The sequence below is a fragment of the Centruroides sculpturatus genome, unplaced genomic scaffold (genome assembly GCF_000671375.1).
Source record: "Centruroides sculpturatus isolate CEXI.00-Female unplaced genomic scaffold, Cexi_2.0 scaffold1360, whole genome shotgun sequence".
NCBI classification, from domain to species: domain Eukaryota; kingdom Metazoa; phylum Arthropoda; class Arachnida; order Scorpiones; family Buthidae; genus Centruroides; species Centruroides sculpturatus.
In genome coordinates, this window is record NW_019385513.1 from 28,855 (window position 1) to 54,738 (window position 25,884).

General features: G+C 25.9%; 2 protein-coding genes across 2 annotated transcripts in view; both read left to right on the plus strand.

Annotated features, from left to right (window-relative positions):
* The window catches only part of LOC111639691 (nuclear pore complex protein Nup133-like), a gene marked incomplete at its 5' end in the record, with an annotated part of 90,776 nt that overhangs the window by 27,564 nt on the left and 37,328 nt on the right, over positions 1-25,884 (plus strand). Inside the window, 8 exons of the mRNA XM_023385611.1 lie at positions 4,958-5,026; positions 11,558-11,657; positions 12,625-12,673; positions 15,086-15,163; positions 16,583-16,780; positions 19,972-20,197; positions 22,321-22,420; positions 23,388-23,436. Coding sequence (XP_023241379.1) covers positions 4,958-5,026; positions 11,558-11,657; positions 12,625-12,673; positions 15,086-15,163; positions 16,583-16,780; positions 19,972-20,197; positions 22,321-22,420; positions 23,388-23,436 — 869 coding nt within the window. The remainder of the gene's footprint in view (positions 1-4,957; positions 5,027-11,557; positions 11,658-12,624; positions 12,674-15,085; positions 15,164-16,582; positions 16,781-19,971; positions 20,198-22,320; positions 22,421-23,387; positions 23,437-25,884) is intronic.
* On the plus strand, positions 1,005-2,789 carry LOC111639690 (nuclear pore complex protein Nup133-like). The gene is made up of 2 exons (XM_023385610.1): positions 1,005-1,143; positions 2,563-2,789. Exons 1-2 carry the CDS (start codon positions 1,120-1,122, stop codon positions 2,779-2,781), a joined length of 243 nt encoding a protein of 80 aa, XP_023241378.1. The 5' UTR covers positions 1,005-1,119; the 3' UTR covers positions 2,782-2,789.

Below are 25,884 nucleotides of genomic sequence, written 5' to 3' on the forward strand. Positions count from 1 at the left end.
AGTTACCTGAAAACATTTGTCCATTGATCAAAATATTTGAAAAGGTTATTCTTTGTGTTTTGAACTTTATAGTTTTTATTGTGAATTTTTCTTTTATGTGTAATTGTTACTATTAAATCTGTTCACTTTGATAATATTTGTATACATCTATCAAATTTATTAAATGAAATTTTATAACAAAATATTCTACAATGATAGAAATTATATTTGTTTATATGTAATTTATGGATATTAATTAATATAATTAATTAATTTAATTAATTATATATATTAATTAATATGTAATTTATGGATATTTTTAATATTTCAAAAAGTACAATATTTTACTTTTTAATAATATATTGTTAACTAAAAAAGTTTTTGGAATTTTAACATTAAATTTGTATACTAATTTTACTTATATAAGTGCTCCTCTACTTATGAATATTCAACTTATGAACTTTCAGAGTTAAGAACAATTTTACTGTACGTCTAAAATTTACATTTTGCACAGATTGTGAAATTCTGTTGTTGCTCGTGCAGTGGTATGGAAGTCAGTCTTTGACCAGTAATAAATAATGTGAGATTATTTCTATTGAATATAGTCATTTTTCATTTTTGTGCAAGTTCTGATTCATTTGCTGCTCATGAGGCGGTGTCAAAGTTGGTAACTTTGGAATAATGGCATTTCTCACTCTTTTGGGCAATTTTTATGAATTTTTATGATTAGTTCTTCAAAAATGCATCCAAAATGTAATAGTAAATCTAGCAATGAAAATAAATGCAAGAAATGCCACTCTTTTACTGTGGAAACTAAACTAAGTACATTAGATGACAAAAGCCCATATTTGAAACTGCTGATACTAAGAAGTAGCAAGCAGGTAAATAAGCAATAAACATTAAATACATTGAAGGATCAAATACTAATTGTTATTCTCTGTACAAATGTACTTTCTATGTTAGTTTTTGACTTAGAACAAAACCTTGGGGACCTAACCTGTTTGTAAGTAGGGGAGCACCTGTACAAGGCTAAAATAATAAATTATTTTAATTTTTATTATTGATTTATGGAAAATTATTTTTCAGGCAGAATTGCAAGGAGGGAAGAATAATCATATTGTTCTGTTGAAACGTGCTTTAATGCTGTTTTATAAAGATGGAGTAGTAAGTTTTTAGAAATAATAACTTGATAAAATGTATTTATCTTCTGTAATAATATAAAATTATATGTTTATTTTTAAAAATTGCATATGGTAGAAAATTATGTACATCTTAAAGATTTATTTATTTTTAATGTTTTTAATCATTTTTTATTTGTTAGTCTCAAAAGATGTTTCAGTAACTAGAACTTGAATTGCTTATTCAAACTATATCATTGCTTTAATAAAATCTGTAATATTGTAGTAAATAAAATCAATATGTCATATAGATTTTTAAATAGTTTTATGTTAAAAGTAATTGTACTTTTGTTTACATTAGGATTTTAAAATGCATTTTCAAAAGCAATTTAGAAGTAAAAAGTAGTTTATATTATTTTTTAATTTTATTTAAATAAGTTTTTATACCTGTGAAAAGTTATTTTGAAGCAATAGTTTTAAACTTTTTACATAGGACCTTTCTCAAATATAATAGTACATAATAGAGACATATATAATATAATGAAGTTAGACTATAATGGCACACCAAATATAAAGTACTGTTTAACAAAAAACTGTCATATGGTGTTATAAAAATCAAGAACAAGAATAAATAAATAAGAATAAATATCAAACAAGAAAATAATATTCAAATCAGATGCTTGGTTCTTGAATATTACATCTTTAAATTTAAAATCATATTTGATTTTTTAGATAAACAATTGTTATAGCTATAAATTAAAATATGAAAGCAATAATATTTAAATGGAACATTGGATATCACAAACAACAGCCCGATTTCTAGCTCATTGACATACAGCAATGGTTGGCTTGTAGTTTTAAATGGATATTACTTATTAAGTGCTTAAATAATTGTTATTAGCATTAATATTCTCAAACCAAATAGTATTTTCTGAAAAGCTTTCTATATGTATTTTAAGTACAGTAGTATCCATTGAAATATTATTGCTTTCTTATTTTAATTTTTAATTAAAACAATTTTACATATGAAAAATGTGAATGTGCTTTTAAATTTAAAAATGTAATGTGTTTTTATTATATCTTACACAATTTTGTTTGTAAAACATCCTATATAATTTTGAATTTAAAGATTGCAACATTTGAGATCATGTGTTTCAAGCAGTCGATGAAGATGATAATGTATTATTGAAAATACTAGCAGTATATATATTTTAATTAAAAACTTTAAGTTGTTTTCTTCTTTGATATTTATTCTTATTTATTTATTTTTATTTTTGATATTTATAACATCATAAGACAGTTTTTTTTAAGTTAAATATTAGTGTAATAACTTTGGTAAGAACTATTAAATTCATTATGTTTAATATGTTATTATTGTTCTGTTTGTATTGAAATGTATGAAAACAGTTTTTATTACAAAATACATGTCTTGAAATTAATATAATGGCTTATTTTTCATTTTTAGGTCAAAAGCCAAGAAATTATAAATAATTTAGTTATGCAGTCATCTGTAGATTTTTCTGAATCCACTTCTGTTTTAGATACAGCTGTGATTACAATGAGTGAAGAATTTATTGATGATTATCCAGCTTCTGATCCACGTTGGGCAGAATCTATTCCTGATGGTAATAAAATTATTTTAATTTACACAGATAATAATAATAATTATATGCTTTTAACTTAAACAGATTATAAAAATCAACATAATGAAATAGCAAATATAATACATTAAAAGCTTCCCTATATATATATGTATATATATATATATTACATCTTGTCAATAAATTTTTTAATATGTATGTAAAAAAATAATTTATGTTTAAGATGGAAAAACATGAAATTTATTGAAACAATCACATTTTTATTTTAAATATTAGTAATCTGTACATATGAAATTAGTCTCACTGATTCACTGTCTGATATGAAATATTTGAATAGAAGCAGACTTTTTATATAAATAAGAAATGATTTAATTGATCAATACACTAATACTTAAATGCTAATTAGTGTTTTGATTAATATACAGTTTCAGTTTGTGTGTAAGTTTTTTATGTATGATTTAATTGAAAAAGAACATTAGCTGTATCACCAGAAAAATTGAAAATATTTTATGTTCTATAACACAAATTTTATTCAATCAAGGTTTAGATATCTGTAGAATATGAAAGGTCAATTTTAAATATATTTTAAAAGATATTTTATTATTTTAAATTTTTTCTTCATTGATTAGTTAAACAAATATTCAGGTTTTCAAGAAGCCAGAAATTGTTTTTATTTATGAAATGAAGGATTAACATTTTTGGAATGTTTATCATTTCATCATTAGATCAGTGTAATTTAATGAACTTTAAATTGCAGCATTCTAAACCAGTTATTCCATTAGTGTGTACAGAACATATACAGTATATGAAGTAAATATGGACTTATTTAAATTACATTTCATTTTTTAAACATACTGTCTCAATATAACTGGAATTTTGGATCTGCATCACCTATTGTATGTGTTCTCTGTGTTTAAATGAAATTACTGATTTAGAATTTGCAATTTGAATATTCATAACAACTGCAATGGTCTGGTGATAGAATGACAAACATTCCAAAAATTTTAACCTTTTATTTAATAACAAAGATATTTTCTTGGTTTATTAGCTACACTGTTTAACTAATAGATTTATCCCTTTGAGCTGTTACATCCCCAGAATTGTTCATTATTTTAGATTTAAAAATTTTTTTCAAAACTTTGCTATTGTCATTAAACTTTTCTGATATTATTTACATATTAATATTATTTTTAAAAGTGTTANTTTGTTATAAATTATATTTATTTCATATCAGGATACATTTGTATAATTTTTAACATAATTGCTTCCTATTTCAACACACTTTCTCCAGTATGTCTAGTGACTAGATAGCATCCCAGAGGGTTTTAGGTTGCTTGAAGAGCCATTTTTACGTGGCTTGTTTTGGGCTATCTTTACTTTGAAAATGTCTTCTCCAAATATTTTCTTCATTGGTCCAAAAAAGTAGTGATCTCTAAGGATCAGAGTGAATTCTCTAGCATAAGTACCTTTTGTTCAGATGTCAGGTAGTATTAACATCCACTACATATTCTTTGTTGAATTGCAGCTTTTATTTGAGACAAGATATGTGTAGAACTAACATTTATATTTAATTTAGCAGTGATTTTAGCAATACTTTTTCAGCTTTTTAAATAGTGGATGGCATATGTTGCTTTAATATATCTGGTCTTGCCATGGAGCTTTGACAATATCCTATTGGACATTTTAAATTTCTGCATTCACTTGTAGATTTAATCCTAGGTAAATATATGTCTTTGTACACTTTCATTCTGTGGTAAATTTGCCAAGAAAAATTGTTTACGCCTTAACATCACACCTATTCACACCTTAACTTACATTATGTAACATAACATAGCATTTGCAAGATGAACATTTGTGTGAAAGTACGTGTTTACAATGTTGAGTACACATTTGCAAGGTGACCATTTCTGTGAAATTATCTAACATGCTGCAGATATAAGATGTAAGCAAATTTTTGTTGGTGTCTTCCACTTTCTGCCATTAGGTATTGCCAGGACATGTGCTTATTTAAGACTAAAGCATGTTCCAATGTATTTGCATTACATAATATTAAAACAAAGTTATTGTTTTTATTTAAATTTTTCAGATAATTTCAATATAAATAAATACAAGTTTGACTGCTGTAATATATGGTCTATATGGTTAGGATTAATAATAATAAATAAAGTTGTATCCTAATTATAGTAATAAATGAATATAGTTTGTTTGTTGATTAATAAATGAATAAAATATTTAAAATGAAATTTTATTTCGTTTTAGTTGATACTGCTACAGAAGAATCTGATGTTATTGAATTTAGTAGTCATGGAGATAAGATTTTAGGTGCAGGTATGAAGCTTTCATCAAACATTGAACAAAACAATAAAACAATAATTTATTTACTCATATCATATCCAAGATTTTAAAGTTTTTTTGCATTATGTGTTGAATTTAATTAAACTTATAAGTTGTGTGTGATTATAAATGATAATGATTAAACATTGAAAAGGCTTTTATAATTTTAAATTTGAGATGGTGAACACTTTTCTTGAATTTAAACATCAGACTTGGATATTAGACAGATCTCAAATATTCAAATATTTTGAATGCTTAGTGAACTTAATTACATTACCTTATATGACTTATTTAGTTAATTTTATTTAATATTTATTATTTAAATAGTTTATGTATTTCTATATAGGACAGTTTGTTTTAATCAGTCCACTGAGATAACTCAAAAAAATACATATCCTACAAAAAATCATTGAACAGAAAATGTTAGCCTTCAAGGGGACCACAAGATGGGGCTGTCACTTTCATCAAAAATGGTGCTTAGGTTAGTGAAAATGGAGTCAGTTTCTGAAATTGAAACTCCCATTTTTTATTGCATGTTATGATTTTACACAAAAAGCAAGCAAAATTTATCTAAAAACATTTTTTTTAAAGATTCACTTATCATAATTTATGAAGTTTTATGTGGCTGCTGCACAGTTTGAATCTGGATATCTATACATTAATTGAAAAAGGAAGAAAAATTTTTAAAAAATAATTAGGAAACTATAATTATTTGATGGAATCAAGATCAACATCATCTTTTTATAACAATATTTTTGTGAATTGACTGGCATACTGCATATAACTGGAGAAGACAAGCATGCTGGAAACCTTGGGGTTATTGGAATAGTGGTTAAACTGCGACTAAAAAATTAAATTAATCAAATCTAACAAAAATAATTATGAAATAACTGTTAAAGAAAACATTCATCTGCATACAATAAAATAATAACATTGTAATTTAATGGACTTAAACATTAGGAAGAGAATTTGCATTTAAAGGACAATAAAACAATTAATGGCTTATTGATGTTAGCAGCAGCAGCAGCAGCAGTAGTCAATCAATCTGGGCTACTCTGACCTTAAAAATAACACTTTCCTCTCAAATTTCACACATAGCAAATGTTAATTGGTGTAAATTCAGATAATTTACAGTAAATTTCTGAAATTTGATATGTTTATTTTTTATGTTTTTTGGATCAGCTTACAATAAAATAAACATAAAAAAGCACTTGCAATAGTCCATGAGTATTTTATGTTGTTAGAAAAAAGACAAAATGCAGAAATTAACCTTCTTAGAAGCAGTTACCACGCCCCGTGTTTACGTTTATTGTCTAGAAGGGCCAAGGTCAATATAGGTCAACAAGTTATATTATTTCAAAAATTCACCAAAAATCAAGTTATTGTTATATTCATATGACAAAAATCACGTTACATTTATTCATATCTGTAGTTATAAATACGATATTTTAAAATACATTTCCATAAAAAAATTCAATAGAAAAAAATTATAATATATCAGAACTGACATCTGTCTGTGAAAATTTGCAACATTTTTTAAAATTCACATACTCCAATTAAGTAGTTTGTTCTTGGCACTAAGCCAGAACGACTTAAAATGTTGTTCTGTACAATTCTATATAACATTTATGAATGTACGATTTTTAGTTTTAAAATTATCACAGATTATAATATATCCTTTGTTTGGAATCTAACCTTTATTTTGCTATCGATGAATATTACGAACTAATATTCTTTATTCATTTTATTTTGAACAATAATATAAATTATTGTGATAAATATATAAACCAGTAGTAATACATTTACGATGTGCTAATATTTTTAATTAAATTAAAAAATAAAAAATAAAAAAATTTATAAAATATTAAAATTAAAGGTCACAATTTAAATATTTATCATACATTGACTTATTATAACTAAATAAACTTATTATAGCATGAATAAACGTATTTTAGTAATATTATTACGTAAATATGCTATAAAATAAATGAAAAAATATTTAACTTAAAAAAAAAATTGCTAAATAAAAATTTTTCAGTCGACAAAACACCACCTGGACACAAATATGTGAAACAGATGGTAGACAACACACTACCGTCAAGTGGTGGCATCTGTTGCCAAAAATTTTCATTAAAATCGATTTTTCGCAGGGTAACGACGAATCGGTACCCTAGTACATTGTTATAACAATGGGGGGTGCAACAGATCGTTACCCTGGTCTTAAGAATGTTAAACATATAATTGTAATTTTTGATTTAATTCTGACAGTTTCACAATTTTATAATAAAAACTGGCATCTATAAATTTTATACTTTCTTTGGGAAAGGATGTATAACCTCACTTAAACCAGCATGGCGACATTCTCTTTGGATAGATTGATCTGCCAGTTTTTATCATACAGAAATAACTCATTTCATGGTTTTCCCGGATAGATCAACATTCTGGACAATCCATGACAATACAGTACAAACTCGATGGCTTTAACATGTTATGGCACTAGTTTTTCTATCAGTTCACTATTTGAAGAAAAAGAATGAATTTTTCAAACAATAATAGTTTCATAATAATTTTTTAAATGTTTTTCTTCCTTTTTTAATGAGTTTCACAAATATTCACATGTGAATTGTATGGTGCCATGTAGAACTTCAAATGCACATAACTTATGACAAGTACATAGTATCTTTCGGAAAAATGTTTTAGATAAATTTTGTTTGTTTTTGTGTAAAATCACAATATGCAGTAAAAAAATATGAGTTCCAATTGAAGAAAATGAAATTGATTCTGTTTTCACCAATGATAGTGCATCTATGATGAAACTGATAGCTTTTGTGTCCTCAAAGTCTAACATTTTTGATTCAATGAGTTTTTTGTAGTATGTATTTTTTGTTATTTCAATGGATTGATTAAAATTAATTACCATATATATTAATAAAGTAATTAATAAAGTAAAACTTAAAGTAAAAAGAAAAATAATTTATTAAATTCTAAGAAATAAAACATTGACTTTTACATTATTATTTTTTTACTACTTTTATCTTACTATAATGGATTAATCAATGATTGTTCTAATTTTTACCAACTGCAGATTTTTATTTACAAAAAGAAGCATTTGAACGCGTTAAGATCTAGTCTGCTTCTTTTTTATGGCAAATTAAATTTGATGTGCTGAAGACAGAGTTTCCAGATTGGGGATTTTCCCCAAAATTGGAACTTTGAGTCAACTGGGGAAAGAGGGAAATTTTCTGTAGAATTTTATATTCTCAAAGAGAAAATTGGAGAATGTATAATTTTTTATTTAACAATAATTTAACTTATTATTATTAAAAATTGTTTTTAAACTTTTTTAATGTATTCCATGTAAATAAACATAAAAAATTTTTGTATTCCATGTATTATCAGCTCACCTAAATGGAGAAAATTCCAATTAAGCTTGTTAAAATATCTATAGTTCCATCAGAATGCTATTATCTGATTTTATAACATTTTCATATAACTAAATTCACAAAATAACTTTCTTTATTTGTATTTACTTAAACTATAGCCAACATCAACTTTAAAAATTATATAAAATTATTGAAGTGTTTAAAATTGTTTTAAAATATTCTACTGTGATCAAAAAGTATTGGGAATGATTTATTTAAACTGCTTGCATGCAGGAGGGTGCTGTCGTCATTTTTTCATTGTTTGATACAACTTTCATTGATTGATGATGACATATGGATGTCAAATCCAGCAGCAATTCATATATCATCATCTGTTTTATTTCACAAATAAATGCTTGTTTTGCTTGTAAAGAAAAGCAAATTAATACACATTTTTTTTGTAATTGAGCAAAGAATGTGTATAAAATTTTGTTTTTGCAACAGAATTACTACATTGTATTTATATTAAATTATATTTGCTGGTATATTTTGCAGTTTTCATGGTGTTATTTAATAGAATTACTACTACAAAAATGTTGAAAATGTTGCAAAAAGTTTTTGGTGATAATAGTCTATCAAAAATAAGAGTTTCAAATGGTACAAGATGTTTGAGGAAGGCAGCGAACATATCAAAGATGAACCACACTCTGGTAGACCATCTACTTCAGCTGACGAAGAATACATTGCTCAGATCAGAGATTTGGTGCTCAGTGATTCTTGTTTAACAATTAGGGGCATTATTGAACAGGTTTCAGTATCATTTGGATCTTGTCAAGTAATTTTAAAAGATCATTTGGGCTTGTGGCATGCCACTTCTCGAGTCACCCTGAAAAAGTTGAATTTTTTCCAAAAGCAACAACTTGGATGAGGAAAGGCTTTCTCAAGGTGAATTCTTCCTAAAATGCATCATTACTAATGACAAAACATGGATGTAAGCTTTTGACACCAAAAGGCTCACAGTTGAGTGAATGGCGTTCAAAAGGTGAAGCAAGACCAAAAAGATCATGTCAGGGTTGGTCAAAAATCAAGATCGTGCTGACAGTTTTCTTTGATTGTCACAGTGTTTGAATCACAAATTCCTTCCGACTGGCCAAAGAACTGTCAAGACTGGTCAAGATACTGTCAACAAAGAATATTATTTGAACATTTTGCATCATTTGCCTGAAGCAGTTCATAGAAAATGAGAAAACTCATGGATTTTTCATTATGATAATGCACGTGCTCACAATGCTCTTGTTCGTGAAGTTTTGGCCAAAAATTCAACAAAGATGGTTCTGTAAGCTCTGTATTCATCAAATATGGCACTGTGTGACTTTTTCTTGTTTCCTCATCTAAAATTTTCACTTTATGGTGACTATTTTCAGTCAGTTGATGCCATAAGACAAAATTTGCTGCGTCCCAAAGTGATTTCACGAAAATAACTTTAGAGCATGTTTAGAGAATTGGAAAAATATTGGCATAAGTGCATTGCAGTAAGAGGGGATTACTTTGAAGAGGATGAAATAAATTTTGATGAATAAATTCAAATCTTGTGTTTTATTGAACCATTTTTGATACTTTTTGATCACAGGGATAAATTGAAAGAGAAAACAATCAAAAATTAGATCCAGTCTTTAAAATAACAACATATAATTTAAGAAAGTCTTTGTCATAGTATGGTATCTATATTACATTATAATAATAATATACAATATATATATATATGTATATATATANTCTGAATCCACTTCTGTTTTAGATACAGCTGTGATTACAATGAGTGAAGAATTTATTGATGATTATCCAGCTTCTGATCCACGTTGGGCAGAATCTATTCCTGATGGTAATAAAATTATTTTAATTTACACAGATAATAATAATAATTATATGCTTTTAACTTAAACAGATTATAAAAATCAACATAATGAAATAGCAAATATAATACATTAAAAGCTTCCCTATATATATATGTATATATATATATATTACATCTTGTCAATAAATTTTTTAATATGTATGTAAAAAAATAATTTATGTTTAAGATGGAAAAACATGAAATTTATTGAAACAATCACATTTTTATTTTAAATATTAGTAATCTGTACATATGAAATTAGTCTCACTGATTCACTGTCTGATATGAAATATTTGAATAGAAGCAGACTTTTTATATAAATAAGAAATGATTTAATTGATCAATACACTAATACTTAAATGCTAATTAGTGTTTTGATTAATATACAGTTTCAGTTTGTGTGTAAGTTTTTTATGTATGATTTAATTGAAAAAGAACATTAGCTGTATCACCAGAAAAATTGAAAATATTTTATGTTCTATAACACAAATTTTATTCAATCAAGGTTTAGATATCTGTAGAATATGAAAGGTCAATTTTAAATATATTTTAAAAGATATTTTATTATTTTAAATTTTTTCTTCATTGATTAGTTAAACAAATATTCAGGTTTTCAAGAAGCCAGAAATTGTTTTTATTTATGAAATGAAGGATTAACATTTTTGGAATGTTTATCATTTCATCATTAGATCAGTGTAATTTAATGAACTTTAAATTGCAGCATTCTAAACCAGTTATTCCATTAGTGTGTACAGAACATATACAGTATATGAAGTAAATATGGACTTATTTAAATTACATTTCATTTTTTAAACATACTGTCTCAATATAACTGGAATTTTGGATCTGCATCACCTATTGTATGTGTTCTCTGTGTTTAAATGAAATTACTGATTTAGAATTTGCAATTTGAATATTCATAACAACTGCAATGGTCTGGTGATAGAATGACAAACATTCCAAAAATTTTAACCTTTTATTTAATAACAAAGATATTTTCTTGGTTTATTAGCTACACTGTTTAACTAATAGATTTATCCCTTTGAGCTGTTACATCCCCAGAATTGTTCATTATTTTAGATTTAAAAATTTTTTTCAAAACTTTGCTATTGTCATTAAACTTTTCTGATATTATTTACATATTAATATTATTTTTAAAAGTGTTATAAATTGTTCGCAAAGAAACATAAAACATGGAGGAAAAATAAGAATACAAATTTCTGTTAAATTTATATAATTTTTAATATTTATTAATTTATTTTTTACTAGGTACTTGTGATGGAATTCCATTATTTTTCTCATATACTCATGGTTTGATGTCTATTTTATCTAATCAGTCAACACCTCCAACATCTGCTCCTGAACCAGTGTAATTTTTCAAAAATTTAGTTTTATATTATTTATGAGAAAATTTTATATTTATTTGATTTTTAGTTGTTCAATAGTAATCATTACTAAAACTGATATTTATTTAAGTGCATAAATATTAGTCACAATTAGTTTATGTTTATTGGTTGGAGAGGAGTATTTTAATATACTTAGAGGAGTTATTGGAGTTATTATTTAATAATTTTTTAAACTATATACATAACATTTTTCTCGTCATTCTCTAACAAAAAAATATATATAGATGATAGATGGAGAAAAAATAAATAGAATAGCACCATGTAAATGTTCTACAATGAATATCAAAAAGTTAGAAAATTTATTGTTAACCATACTTTCATTCTGTTTAAGAAAAATTAAATAAAAAATTTTCTAAGTTATTTTTACAAATGATTAAGTAATACAGTAGAGCATTGATTATCCGACCTCCGATTAACCGTCACATCGGTTAACCGACCGTTCTAGTCGGCAAATTCAAATGTCTGCTAGTGATGTGGCGCTACAATATTTGCTATGTCTTGGCTACTTTAATAGTATTTTTACGTGTTTTAGCTAGCAACATGGTTCGACCATGAAAGGGAGCCAGTGTTTAAACGATGCTTAATTTTTTAATTTTTAACAATACAATAGTGATGATTATTATTTAAAAAAAATTTTTGTTAGGCTTAACATCGATGAAAATTCAACGCGAAGTAGGTTAATAGCGATATACTAATTACATGAGATATACTAATATTCTATACTAATAATGTATTTTTTCATATTTTTCGGTTATCCGTTTTTTCAGTTATCTGACCAACCCCAGTCCCCAATTGAGTCAGATAATCGATGCTCTACTGTATTTTTAATTTGTATATTGAAATCTTGACATATTTTCCTGATATTTTTGTATAGAAAAATAAAACTTAATTTGAGTTTATTTACTATAGTAATTTTATTATTTATTACAGAACATCAAAAAATATTTTATTAGATTTACCAATGAAAGAAATTGAGGAAGTAAGTATGCTAAAACAATTTTTCTTACTTTTATTGAATAAGAAAATATAAAAAAAATTTTTAAAAATATTTTATTACATAAAAGAAATTTATATTTTAACAGCAGAAATTTAAATGAAGAATTTTCAGAATTTTTTAATAAAGGCAATTCAAATTTACTATAAAACTATTAAAAAACAAAATTGTAATTCAGAATGAAAGTTATTGCTATCTCAAATAATTTTAAATGTATTGACAAAATGTAATCAAGACAAAATTTGATCATAGTAATTAGTCTGAGTATTAAACAAAGACTTTTAATTGAAAGTACTTGATCTGATAATTATTTGAAAACAGAAATATATAAAAAGTGTGAAATTTTGTCAGTATACTCTATGATGTTTGTAAGAACTGATTAAATCTTTAAAAACTGAATAATTATTCCAGAAAATAAAGTATCTAAATTGATATTATAATTGACATTATATAAGATAAAGACAGAAGATCACCTTTATTATTTATTTGTGCTCTAGTCACATTTGATAAGTATATTAATCCCTGTCTATATGAAGATGCTTTTTCCCTATCTTTATGGAAAGATAGTGACTGTGATTATTTTTGTTGACAGTTTCCATTCACAATCTTTCACACTTTAATGATTCACAAGGCTCGGGTTACACACTTGATAAAGTTGTAGTCGACATAGGCAAGACTAACATAGATTGTTTTTTAAGTCAGCACACCAATAAACCTTGTTTTAACATTAGCAGGATTTCATTTTAATGAAGACAAATGTTTCCAACATAATGATAGGTATGCTTTGAGTCATTTGAAGACAACAGTTATATTTCAAAATTTGGAATGATGATGAAATTCAAATTCATGTTCCACTTTTTTAGTATAAATATTTACAAATTTAAATTGATGTTAAATAAATTTATAGAAATTTATTATCTTATTTTGTCACCGTCTATGCACATAAGATGTTTAGATAGTGATATTTATGAATATGTAGATCAATGGAGTCTGCCGTGATGATTTAAAGCTGGTATCCAGATTTGTAATATATTTCAGTTTTGATATGACCCTCGTTGAACTATATATTTATGCCTAAAAAGTATGCTGTGGTGTTGTTTAACTGTTTTAGTTTCAAAGAGAGCCCATAGCATTCTGTAATGCTTTTTACAAATTTGAAATTTAGAATGTACAGGCATTCAATACTTTTATATATTAACTTAGAAAATTAATAAGATGTTTGAATATAATTTATACAATTTTTAATTTTTATAAAATCTGAAATTTTAAATGTGCAGAAACATGAATACTGGACATTTTAAATTTATAAAAAGTGTTATGGAATGCTATGATGTTTCAAAGTAGAATGTTAGAAATTTATGTTTATGTTGTGAGTAGACCTGATGTTGAACTATAAAGTTACCTGAAAACATTTGTCCATTGATCAAAATATTTGAAAAGGTTATTCTTTGTGTTTTGAACTTTATAGTTTTTATTGTGAATTTTTCTTTTATGTGTAATTGTTACTATTAAATCTGTTCACTTTGATAATATTTGTATACATCTATCAAATTTATTAAATGAAATTTTATAACAAAATATTCTACAATGATAGAAATTATATTTGTTTATATGTAATTTATGGATATTTTTAATATTTCAAAAAGTACAATATTTTACTTTTTAATAATATATTGTTAACTAAAAAAGTTTTTGGAATTTTAACATTAAATTTGTATACTAATTTTACTTATATAAGTGCTCCTCTACTTATGAATATTCAACTTATGAACTTTCAGAGTTAAGAACAATTTTACTGTACGTCTAAAATTTACATTTTGCACAGATTGTGAAATTCTGTTGTTGCTCGTGCAGTGGTATGGAAGTCAGTCTTTGACCAGTAATAAATAATGTGAGATTATTTCTATTGAATATAGTCATTTTTCATTTTTGTGCAAGTTCTGATTCATTTGCTGCTCATGAGGCGGTGTCAAAGTTGGTAACTTTGGAATAATGGCATTTCTCACTCTTTTGGGCAATTTTTATGAATTTTTATGATTAGTTCTTCAAAAATGCATCCAAAATGTAATAGTAAATCTAGCAATGAAAATAAATGCAAGAAATGCCACTCTTTTACTGTGGAAACTAAACTAAGTACATTAGATGACAAAAGCCCATATTTGAAACTGCTGATACTAAGAAGTAGCAAGCAGGTAAATAAGCAATAAACATTAAATACATTGAAGGATCAAATACTAATTGTTATTCTCTGTACAAATGTACTTTCTATGTTAGTTTTTGACTTAGAACAAAACCTTGGGGACCTAACCTGTTTGTAAGTAGGGGAGCACCTGTACAAGGCTAAAATAATAAATTATTTTAATTTTTATTATTGATTTATGGAAAATTATTTTTCAGGCAGAATTGCAAGGAGGGAAGAATAATCATATTGTTCTGTTGAAACGTGCTTTAATGCTGTTTTATAAAGATGGAGTAGTAAGTTTTTAGAAATAATAACTTGATAAAATGTATTTATCTTCTGTAATAATATAAAATTATATGTTTATTTTTAAAAATTGCATATGGTAGAAAATTATGTACATCTTAAAGATTTATTTATTTTTAATGTTTTTAATCATTTTTTATTTGTTAGTCTCAAAAGATGTTTCAGTAACTAGAACTTGAATTGCTTATTCAAACTATATCATTGCTTTAATAAAATCTGTAATATTGTAGTAAATAAAATCAATATGTCATATAGATTTTTAAATAGTTTTATGTTAAAAGTAATTGTACTTTTGTTTACATTAGGATTTTAAAATGCATTTTCAAAAGCAATTTAGAAGTAAAAAGTAGTTTATATTATTTTTTAATTTTATTTAAATAAGTTTTTATACCTGTGAAAAGTTATTTTGAAGCAATAGTTTTAAACTTTTTACATAGGACCTTTCTCAAATATAATAGTACATAATAGAGACATATATAATATAATGAAGTTAGACTATAATGGCACACCAAATATAAAGTACTGTTTAACAAAAAACTGTCATATGGTGTTATAAAAATCAAGAACAAGAATAAATAAATAAGAATAAATATCAAACAAGAAAATAATATTCAAATCAGATGCTTGGTTCTTGAATATTACATCTTTAAATTTAAAATCATATTTGATTTTTTAGATAAACAATTGTTATAGCTATAAATTAAAATATGAAAGCAATAATATTTAAATGGAACATTGGATATCACAAACAACAGCCCGATTTCTAGCTCATTGACATACAGCAATGGTTGGCTTGTAGTTTTAAATGGATATTACTTATTAAGTGCTTAAATAATTGTTATTAGCATTAATATTCTCAAACCAAATAGTATTTTCTGAAAAGCTTTCTATATGTATTTTAAGTACAGTAGTATCCATTGAAATATTATTGCTTTCTTATTTTAATTTTTAATTAAAACAATTTTACATATGAAAAATGTGAATGTGCTTTTAAATTTAAAAATGTAATGTGTTTTTATTATATCTTACACAATTTTGTTTGTAAAACATCCTATATAATTTTGAATTTAAAGATTGCAACATTTGAGATCATGTGTTTCAAGCAGTCGATGAAGATGATAATGTATTATTGAAAATACTAGCAGTATATATATTTTAATTAAAAACTTTAAGTTGTTTTCTTCTTTGATATTTATTCTTATTTATTTATTTTTATTTTTGATATTTATAACATCATAAGACAGTTTTTTTTAAGTTAAATATTAGTGTAATAACTTTGGTAAGAACTATTAAATTCATTATGTTTAATATGTTATTATTGTTCTGTTTGTATTGAAATGTATGAAAACAGTTTTTATTACAAAATACATGTCTTGAAATTAATATAATGGCTTATTTTTCATTTTTAGGTCAAAAGCCAAGAAATTATAAATAATTTAGTTATGCAGTCATCTGTAGATTTTTCTGAATCCACTTCTGTTTTAGATACAGCTGTGATTACAATGAGTGAAGAATTTATTGATGATTATCCAGCTTCTGATCCACGTTGGGCAGAATCTATTCCTGATGGTAATAAAATTATTTTAATTTACACAGATAATAATAATAATTATATGCTTTTAACTTAAACAGATTATAAAAATCAACATAATGAAATAGCAAATATAATACATTAAAAGCTTCCCTGCAACACAAACTTCCATGCACTCAGGAACCATAGTACAAATACATTCTTCAAACAGTCATAGAAAACAACACACACAAAATGTATTATAACCATGCCATATTCACAGATAAAGCAATTTATCAAAACAGATATCACATTCTTTGACAAAGAAAACAAAATCACATACACCATAGACATAGCTATACTAGATACAAAATACATACATTGAAAAATTTAATAAATACTTAGAACTTGACCATAAAATAAAGTATCTGTTGAGAATAGATTAAGTATGTATTGTGTCCCTAGTCCTTTCTTGCACAAACATTACGTAAAAATCTTGAAACATTAGGGCTTCACAAAAGCACATACATCACACTACAGAAGGTTGCCATATTAAACACATATCACATTATCAGGAAATTCTTAAACACAAATATGTATGAAATGACATGGAAACAAAACATTTTCCTGTAGTTATGCCTTGACTTCGGTCCAGCATAGCACTAGGTATCAATATATACACCAAGTAGGTATATCCTACATGGCTATATATTCCAAAAACACCACATAATAATAATTATTATAATTATTTTCATTTTAGTATTAAACTCTGCATTAAATTTTAATATGTAAAAAAATTTATACTTAAATTTCATCTATAAAAATCAATTTAAAATAATTATTTTAAAGTATTTTAAGGTAAAAAAAGTATAAGGTTTGTATTGTGATCTTTTATTCAAATTAACAAATAACATCGTGGACAAAATCATAAGGTCAAAACAGGAATTTACCAAATTTCCTCACAAAATATTGATTGAGACCTTAGAAATTATTACTGCACTTTTCTTATGTAGCACTTGTAACAATCTGTTTATTGTGGACATTGTGAGTGTTTTTAAAAAACTTATCCAAGTTCTCTTATGAATTTTGTGTAGCATTTGTTACTTCCTTTTTTTTTTTGTTGAATTAATGATGACCGTTAACATAAACATGTTAATAGACATCATCAATGGGAGGAACAAAAAGGTTTTCTATGGGATTTAAGTCTGGCAATTTAGAACAGTAATGGTATTTGCCAAAAACCACTCATTGTTGCTCATGGATTGATGTTATGGAGTGTTATCCTGCTGAAAAATCTATTTGCCAGATGTACATAGTGGTGCTTGTAATAACAAATGTTCTGTAAGCATAATCGTTAAGCAATGAAGAAGTCATTCATATACTTATCATTACAATTGATAGAGCACCATTGGCAGTAAATGCACCCCAGATCATCACTGATCCACCTCCAATTTGATGCTTGAGAAATATTGCTTGTTGTCATGGGTATGATGCCAGTAATTCCTGAAGTCATCTGATCCATCTAAGTTAAACTTTTTGTCTGAGAAGACAATGTCATTCTATTTTTCATCAAAGGTTAGATGTTTAAGAGCAAATGACACACATGCTTTTTTGTGGACTGCAGTTAAAGGAGGATACTTTTCACATGCTTTTTTGTGGACTGCAGTTAAAGGAGGATATTTTGTTGAAATCTAAGACTTTGAAGATTCAAACATGCCACTATTTTCAAAGAAAATCATTTGTCATAATGCGCAAGAAGTGTTGCTTGGTTTTTCTGATGGTTGCTTAACACTGGTGGTCTTCCTCACTGTTTTCTTGTTCCATATATGGCTGAATTTTGTAGGAAAGTGTTCACAACAATCTTTAAATGTCCTGTAGCAGCAGCAATTTGTGTTTCCATTTTTCCATATTGTTTCCTTTTCACAATTTGTCCTCTTTTGAACTTAGACAGTTCTTTATCTTTTGGCATGTTTGTTGCTATCTGTTTGCTCCTGTACTGAGTGATAATTGATGTTAAATTAACCTGGTTAATGCTAGAGTTGTGTAAAAATTCTTTCTTGATTTCCCTATTGTTATTTGATGAATCCCAAGGATGTGTATTATAGTATTGACCTTATACTTTTGTCTGAGATGCTGTATGTTGAATTAGATAACCATGAAACACATATTCTATTTGACCTTTTTTACCAACTCTTTTGTGCAAATGTTTTCCTATACTATCGATTCTTATTATCTTGTTCATACATAGTAATTATAACAAATTATCACACTTTTTACAGTGATACATTTGTCCAGCCTGTATTTTCAATGCTTAAAACAGTTTAGGAGACTTACATATTTTATAACTACATCTACAATGAATTATTAATGGAAATAAAAGGAATGAGAAAATAAAAATGGAATTGGGGGAGACTAATTTTTTTAAACTGCTTATGAGTTGACATGTTTTCAATGGTAAATTTAGAGGTGTGAAGCATGTGATGTGGATTACATAGCATTTTTATTTTTGTTTATTAATTTTCTGTGGATTTTATATGGGGAAGTTATGGGAATTTAGTTTATGGAATTGCATAATTTAAGTTAAACAAAAATTTTTATTTTATTATTAAATATTTAATATCTTTCAAAACCTTTNTTTTTAATGTATTCCATGTAAATAAACATAAAAAATTTTTGTATTCCATGTATTATCAGCTCACCTAAATGGAGAAAATTCCAATTAAGCTTGTTAAAATATCTATAGTTCCATCAGAATGCTATTATCTGATTTTATAACATTTTCATATAACTAAATTCACAAAATAACTTTCTTTATTTGTATTTACTTAAACTATAGCCAACATCAACTTTAAAAATTATATAAAATTATTGAAGTGTTTAAAATTGTTTTAAAATATTCTACTGTGATCAAAAAGTATTGGGAATGATTTATTTAAACTGCTTGCATGCAGGAGGGTGCTGTCGTCATTTTTTCATTGTTTGATACAACTTTCATTGATTGATGATGACATATGGATGTCAAATCCAGCAGCAATTCATATATCATCATCTGTTTTATTTCACAAATAAATGCTTGTTTTGCTTGTAAAGAAAAGCAAATTAATACACATTTTTTTTGTAATTGAGCAAAGAATGTGTATAAAATTTTGTTTTTGCAACAGAATTACTACATTGTATTTATATTAAATTATATTTGCTGGTATATTTTGCAGTTTTCATGGTGTTATTTAATAGAATTACTACTACAAAAATGTTGAAAATGTTGCAAAAAGTTTTTGGTGATAATAGTCTATCAAAAATAAGAGTTTCAAATGGTACAAGATGTTTGAGGAAGGCAGCGAACATATCAAAGATGAACCACACTCTGGTAGACCATCTACTTCAGCTGACGAAGAATACATTGCTCAGATCAGAGATTTGGTGCTCAGTGATTCTTGTTTAACAATTAGGGGCATTATTGAACAGGTTTCAGTATCATTTGGATCTTGTCAAGTAATTTTAAAAGATCATTTGGGCTTGTGGCATGCCACTTCTCGAGTCACCCTGAAAAAGTTGAATTTTTTCCAAAAGCAACAACTTGGATGAGGAAAGGCTTTCTCAAGGTGAATTCTTCCTAAAATGCATCATTACTAATGACAAAACATGGATGTAAGCTTTTGACACCAAAAGGCTCACAGTTGAGTGAATGGCGTTCAAAAGGTGAAGCAAGACCAAAAAGATCATGTCAGGGTTGGTCAAAAATCAAGATCGTGCTGACAGTTTTCTTTGATTGTCACAGTGTTTGAATCACAAATTCCTTCCGACTGGCCAAAGAACTGTCAAGACTGGTCAAGATACTGTCAACAAAGAATATTATTTGAACATTTTGCATCATTTGCCTGAAGCAGTTCATAGAAAATGAGAAAACTCATGGATTTTTCATTATGATAATGCACGTGCTCACAATGCTCTTGTTCGTGAAGTTTTGGCCAAAAATTCAACAAAGATGGTTCTGTAAGCTCTGTATTCATCAAATATGGCACTGTGTGACTTTTTCTTGTTTCCTCATCTAAAATTTTCACTTTATGGTGACTATTTTCAGTCAGTTGATGCCATAAGACAAAATTTGCTGCGTCCCAAAGTGATTTCACGAAAATAACTTTAGAGCATGTTTAGAGAATTGGAAAAATATTGGCATAAGTGCATTGCAGTAAGAGGGGATTACTTTGAAGAGGATGAAATAAATTTTGATGAATAAATTCAAATCTTGTGTTTTATTGAACCATTTTTGATACTTTTTGATCACAGGGATAAATTGAAAGAGAAAACAATCAAAAATTAGATCCAGTCTTTAAAATAACAACATATAATTTAAGAAAGTCTTTGTCATAGTATGGTATCTATATTACATTATAATAATAATATACAATATATATATATATGTATATATATANTTGATATTATAATTGACATTATATAAGATAAAGACAGAAGATCACCTTTATTATTTATTTGTGCTCTAGTCACATTTGATAAGTATATTAATCCCTGTCTATATGAAGATGCTTTTTCCCTATCTTTATGGAAAGATAGTGACTGTGATTATTTTTGTTGACAGTTTCCATTCACAATCTTTCACACTTTAATGATTCACAAGGCTCGGGTTACACACTTGATAAAGTTGTAGTCGACATAGGCAAGACTAACATAGATTGTTTTTTAAGTCAGCACACCAATAAACCTTGTTTTAACATTAGCAGGATTTCATTTTAATGAAGACAAATGTTTCCAACATAATGATAGGTATGCTTTGAGTCATTTGAAGACAACAGTTATATTTCAAAATTTGGAATGATGATGAAATTCAAATTCATGTTCCACTTTTTTAGTATAAATATTTACAAATTTAAATTGATGTTAAATAAATTTATAGAAATTTATTATCTTATTTTGTCACCGTCTATGCACATAAGATGTTTAGATAGTGATATTTATGAATATGTAGATCAATGGAGTCTGCCGTGATGATTTAAAGCTGGTATCCAGATTTGTAATATATTTCAGTTTTGATATGACCCTCGTTGAACTATATATTTATGCCTAAAAAGTATGCTGTGGTGTTGTTTAACTGTTTTAGTTTCAAAGAGAGCCCATAGCATTCTGTAATGCTTTTTACAAATTTGAAATTTAGAATGTACAGGCATTCAATACTTTTATATATTAACTTAGAAAATTAATAAGATGTTTGAATATAATTTATACAATTTTTAATTTTTATAAAATCTGAAATTTTAAATGTGCAGAAACATGAATACTGGACATTTTAAATTTATAAAAAGTGTTATGGAATGCTATGATGTTTCAAAGTAGAATGTTAGAAATTTATGTTTATGTTGTGAGTAGACCTGATGTTGAACTATAAAGTTACCTGAAAACATTTGTCCATTGATCAAAATATTTGAAAAGGTTATTCTTTGTGTTTTGAACTTTATAGTTTTTATTGTGAATTTTTCTTTTATGTGTAATTGTTACTATTAAATCTGTTCACTTTGATAATATTTGTATACATCTATCAAATTTATTAAATGAAATTTTATAACAAAATATTCTACAATGATAGAAATTATATTTGTTTATATGTAATTTATGGATATTTAGGTACTTGTGATGGAATTCCATTATTTTTCTCATATACTCATGGTTTGATGTCTATTTTATCTAATCAGTCAACACCTCCAACATCTGCTCCTGAACCAGTGTAATTTTTCAAAAATTTAGTTTTATATTATTTATGAGAAAATTTTATATTTATTTGATTTTTAGTTGTTCAATAGTAATCATTACTAAAACTGATATTTATTTAAGTGCATAAATATTAGTCACAATTAGTTTATGTTTATTGGTTGGAGAGGAGTATTTTAATATACTTAGAGGAGTTATTGGAGTTATTATTTAATAATTTTTTAAACTATATACATAACATTTTTCTCGTCATTCTCTAACAAAAAAATATATATAGATGATAGATGGAGAAAAAATAAATAGAATAGCACCATGTAAATGTTCTACAATGAATATCAAAAAGTTAGAAAATTTATTGTTAACCATACTTTCATTCTGTTTAAGAAAAATTAAATAAAAAATTTTCTAAGTTATTTTTACAAATGATTAAGTAATACAGTAGAGCATTGATTATCCGACCTCCGATTAACCGTCACATCGGTTAACCGACCGTTCTAGTCGGCAAATTCAAATGTCTGCTAGTGATGTGGCGCTACAATATTTGCTATGTCTTGGCTACTTTAATAGTATTTTTACGTGTTTTAGCTAGCAACATGGTTCGACCATGAAAGGGAGCCAGTGTTTAAACGATGCTTAATTTTTTAATTTTTAACAATACAATAGTGATGATTATTATTTAAAAAAAATTTTTGTTAGGCTTAACATCGATGAAAATTCAACGCGAAGTAGGTTAATAGCGATATACTAATTACATGAGATATACTAATATTCTATACTAATAATGTATTTTTTCATATTTTTCGGTTATCCGTTTTTTCAGTTATCTGACCAACCCCAGTCCCCAATTGAGTCAGATAATCGATGCTCTACTGTATTTTTAATTTGTATATTGAAATCTTGACATATTTTCCTGATATTTTTGTATAGAAAAATAAAACTTAATTTGAGTTTATTTACTATAGTAATTTTATTATTTATTACAGAACATCAAAAAATATTTTATTAGATTTACCAATGAAAGAAATTGAGGAAGTAAGTATGCTAAAACAATTTTTCTTACTTTTATTGAATAAGAAAATATAAAAAAAATTTTTAAAAATATTTTATTACATAAAAGAAATTTATATTTTAACAGCAGAAATTTAAATGAAGAATTTTCAGAATTTTTTAATAAAGGCAATTCAAATTTACTATAAAACTATTAAAAAACAAAATTGTAATTCAGAATGAAAGTTATTGCTATCTCAAATAATTTTAAATGTATTGACAAAATGTAATCAAGACAAAATTTGATCATAGTAATTAGTCTGAGTATTAAACAAAGACTTTTAATTGAAAGTACTTGATCTGATAATTATTTGAAAACAGAAATATATAAAAAGTGTGAAATTTTGTCAGTATACTCTATGATGTTTGTAAGAACTGATTAAATCTTTAAAAACTGAATAATTATTCCAGAAAATAAAGTATCTAAATTGATATTATAATTGACATTATATAAGATAAAGACAGAAGATCACCTTTATTATTTATTTGTGCTCTAGTCACATTTGATAAGTATATTAATCCCTGTCTATATGAAGATGCTTTTTCCCTATCTTTATGGAAAGATAGTGACTGTGATTATTTTTGTTGACAGTTTCCATTCACAATCTTTCACACTTTAATGATTCACAAGGCTCGGGTTACACACTTGATAAAGTTGTAGTCGACATAGGCAAGACTAACATAGATTGTTTTTTAAGTCAGCACACCAATAAACCTTGTTTTAACATTAGCAGGATTTCATTTTAATGAAGACAAATGTTTCCAACATAATGATAGGTATGCTTTGAGTCATTTGAAGACAACAGTTATATTTCAAAATTTGGAATGATGATGAAATTCAAATTCATGTTCCACTTTTTTAGTATAAATATTTACAAATTTAAATTGATGTTAAATAAATTTATAGAAATTTATTATCTTATTTTGTCACCGTCTATGCACATAAGATGTTTAGATAGTGATATTTATGAATATGTAGATCAATGGAGTCTGCCGTGATGATTTAAAGCTGGTATCCAGATTTGTAATATATTTCAGTTTTGATATGACCCTCGTTGAACTATATATTTATGCCTAAAAAGTATGCTGTGGTGTTGTTTAACTGTTTTAGTTTCAAAGAGAGCCCATAGCATTCTGTAATGCTTTTTACAAATTTGAAATTTAGAATGTACAGGCATTCAATACTTTTATATATTAACTTAGAAAATTAATAAGATGTTTGAATATAATTTATACAATTTTTAATTTTTATAAAATCTGAAATTTTAAATGTGCAGAAACATGAATACTGGACATTTTAAATTTATAAAAAGTGTTATGGAATGCTATGATGTTTCAAAGTAGAATGTTAGAAATTTATGTTTATGTTGTGAGTAGACCTGATGTTGAACTATAAAGTTACCTGAAAACATTTGTCCATTGATCAAAATATTTGAAAAGGTTATTCTTTGTGTTTTGAACTTTATAGTTTTTATTGTGAATTTTTCTTTTATGTGTAATTGTTACTATTAAATCTGTTCACTTTGATAATATTTGTATACATCTATCAAATTTATTAAATGAAATTTTATAACAAAATATTCTACAATGATAGAAATTATATTTGTTTATATGTAATTTATGGATATTAATTAATATAATTAATTAATTTAATTAATTATATATATTAATTAATATGTAATTTATGGATATTTTTAATATTTCAAAAAGTACAATATTTTACTTTTTAATAATATATTGTTAACTAAAAAAGTTTTTGGAATTTTAACATTAAATTTGTATACTAATTTTACTTATATAAGTGCTCCTCTACTTATGAATATTCAACTTATGAACTTTCAGAGTTAAGAACAATTTTACTGTACGTCTAAAATTTACATTTTGCACAGATTGTGAAATTCTGTTGTTGCTCGTGCAGTGGTATGGAAGTCAGTCTTTGACCAGTAATAAATAATGTGAGATTATTTCTATTGAATATAGTCATTTTTCATTTTTGTGCAAGTTCTGATTCATTTGCTGCTCATGAGGCGGTGTCAAAGTTGGTAACTTTGGAATAATGGCATTTCTCACTCTTTTGGGCAATTTTTATGAATTTTTATGATTAGTTCTTCAAAAATGCATCCAAAATGTAATAGTAAATCTAGCAATGAAAATAAATGCAAGAAATGCCACTCTTTTACTGTGGAAACTAAACTAAGTACATTAGATGACAAAAGCCCATATTTGAAACTGCTGATACTAAGAAGTAGCAAGCAGGTAAATAAGCAATAAACATTAAATACATTGAAGGATCAAATACTAATTGTTATTCTCTGTACAAATGTACTTTCTATGTTAGTTTTTGACTTAGAACAAAACCTTGGGGACCTAACCTGTTTGTAAGTAGGGGAGCACCTGTACAAGGCTAAAATAATAAATTATTTTAATTTTTAT

Bases quoted from the DNA above. Each gene is read 5' to 3' on its own strand.
- LOC111639690 (XM_023385610.1), top strand. From the start codon at position 1,120: ATGCTGTTTTATAAAGATGGAGTA. The intron at 1,144-2,562 runs GTAAGTTTTTAG...TTTCATTTTTAG, and splicing joins TGTTTTATAAAGATGGAGTA to GTCAAAAGCCAAGAAATTAT.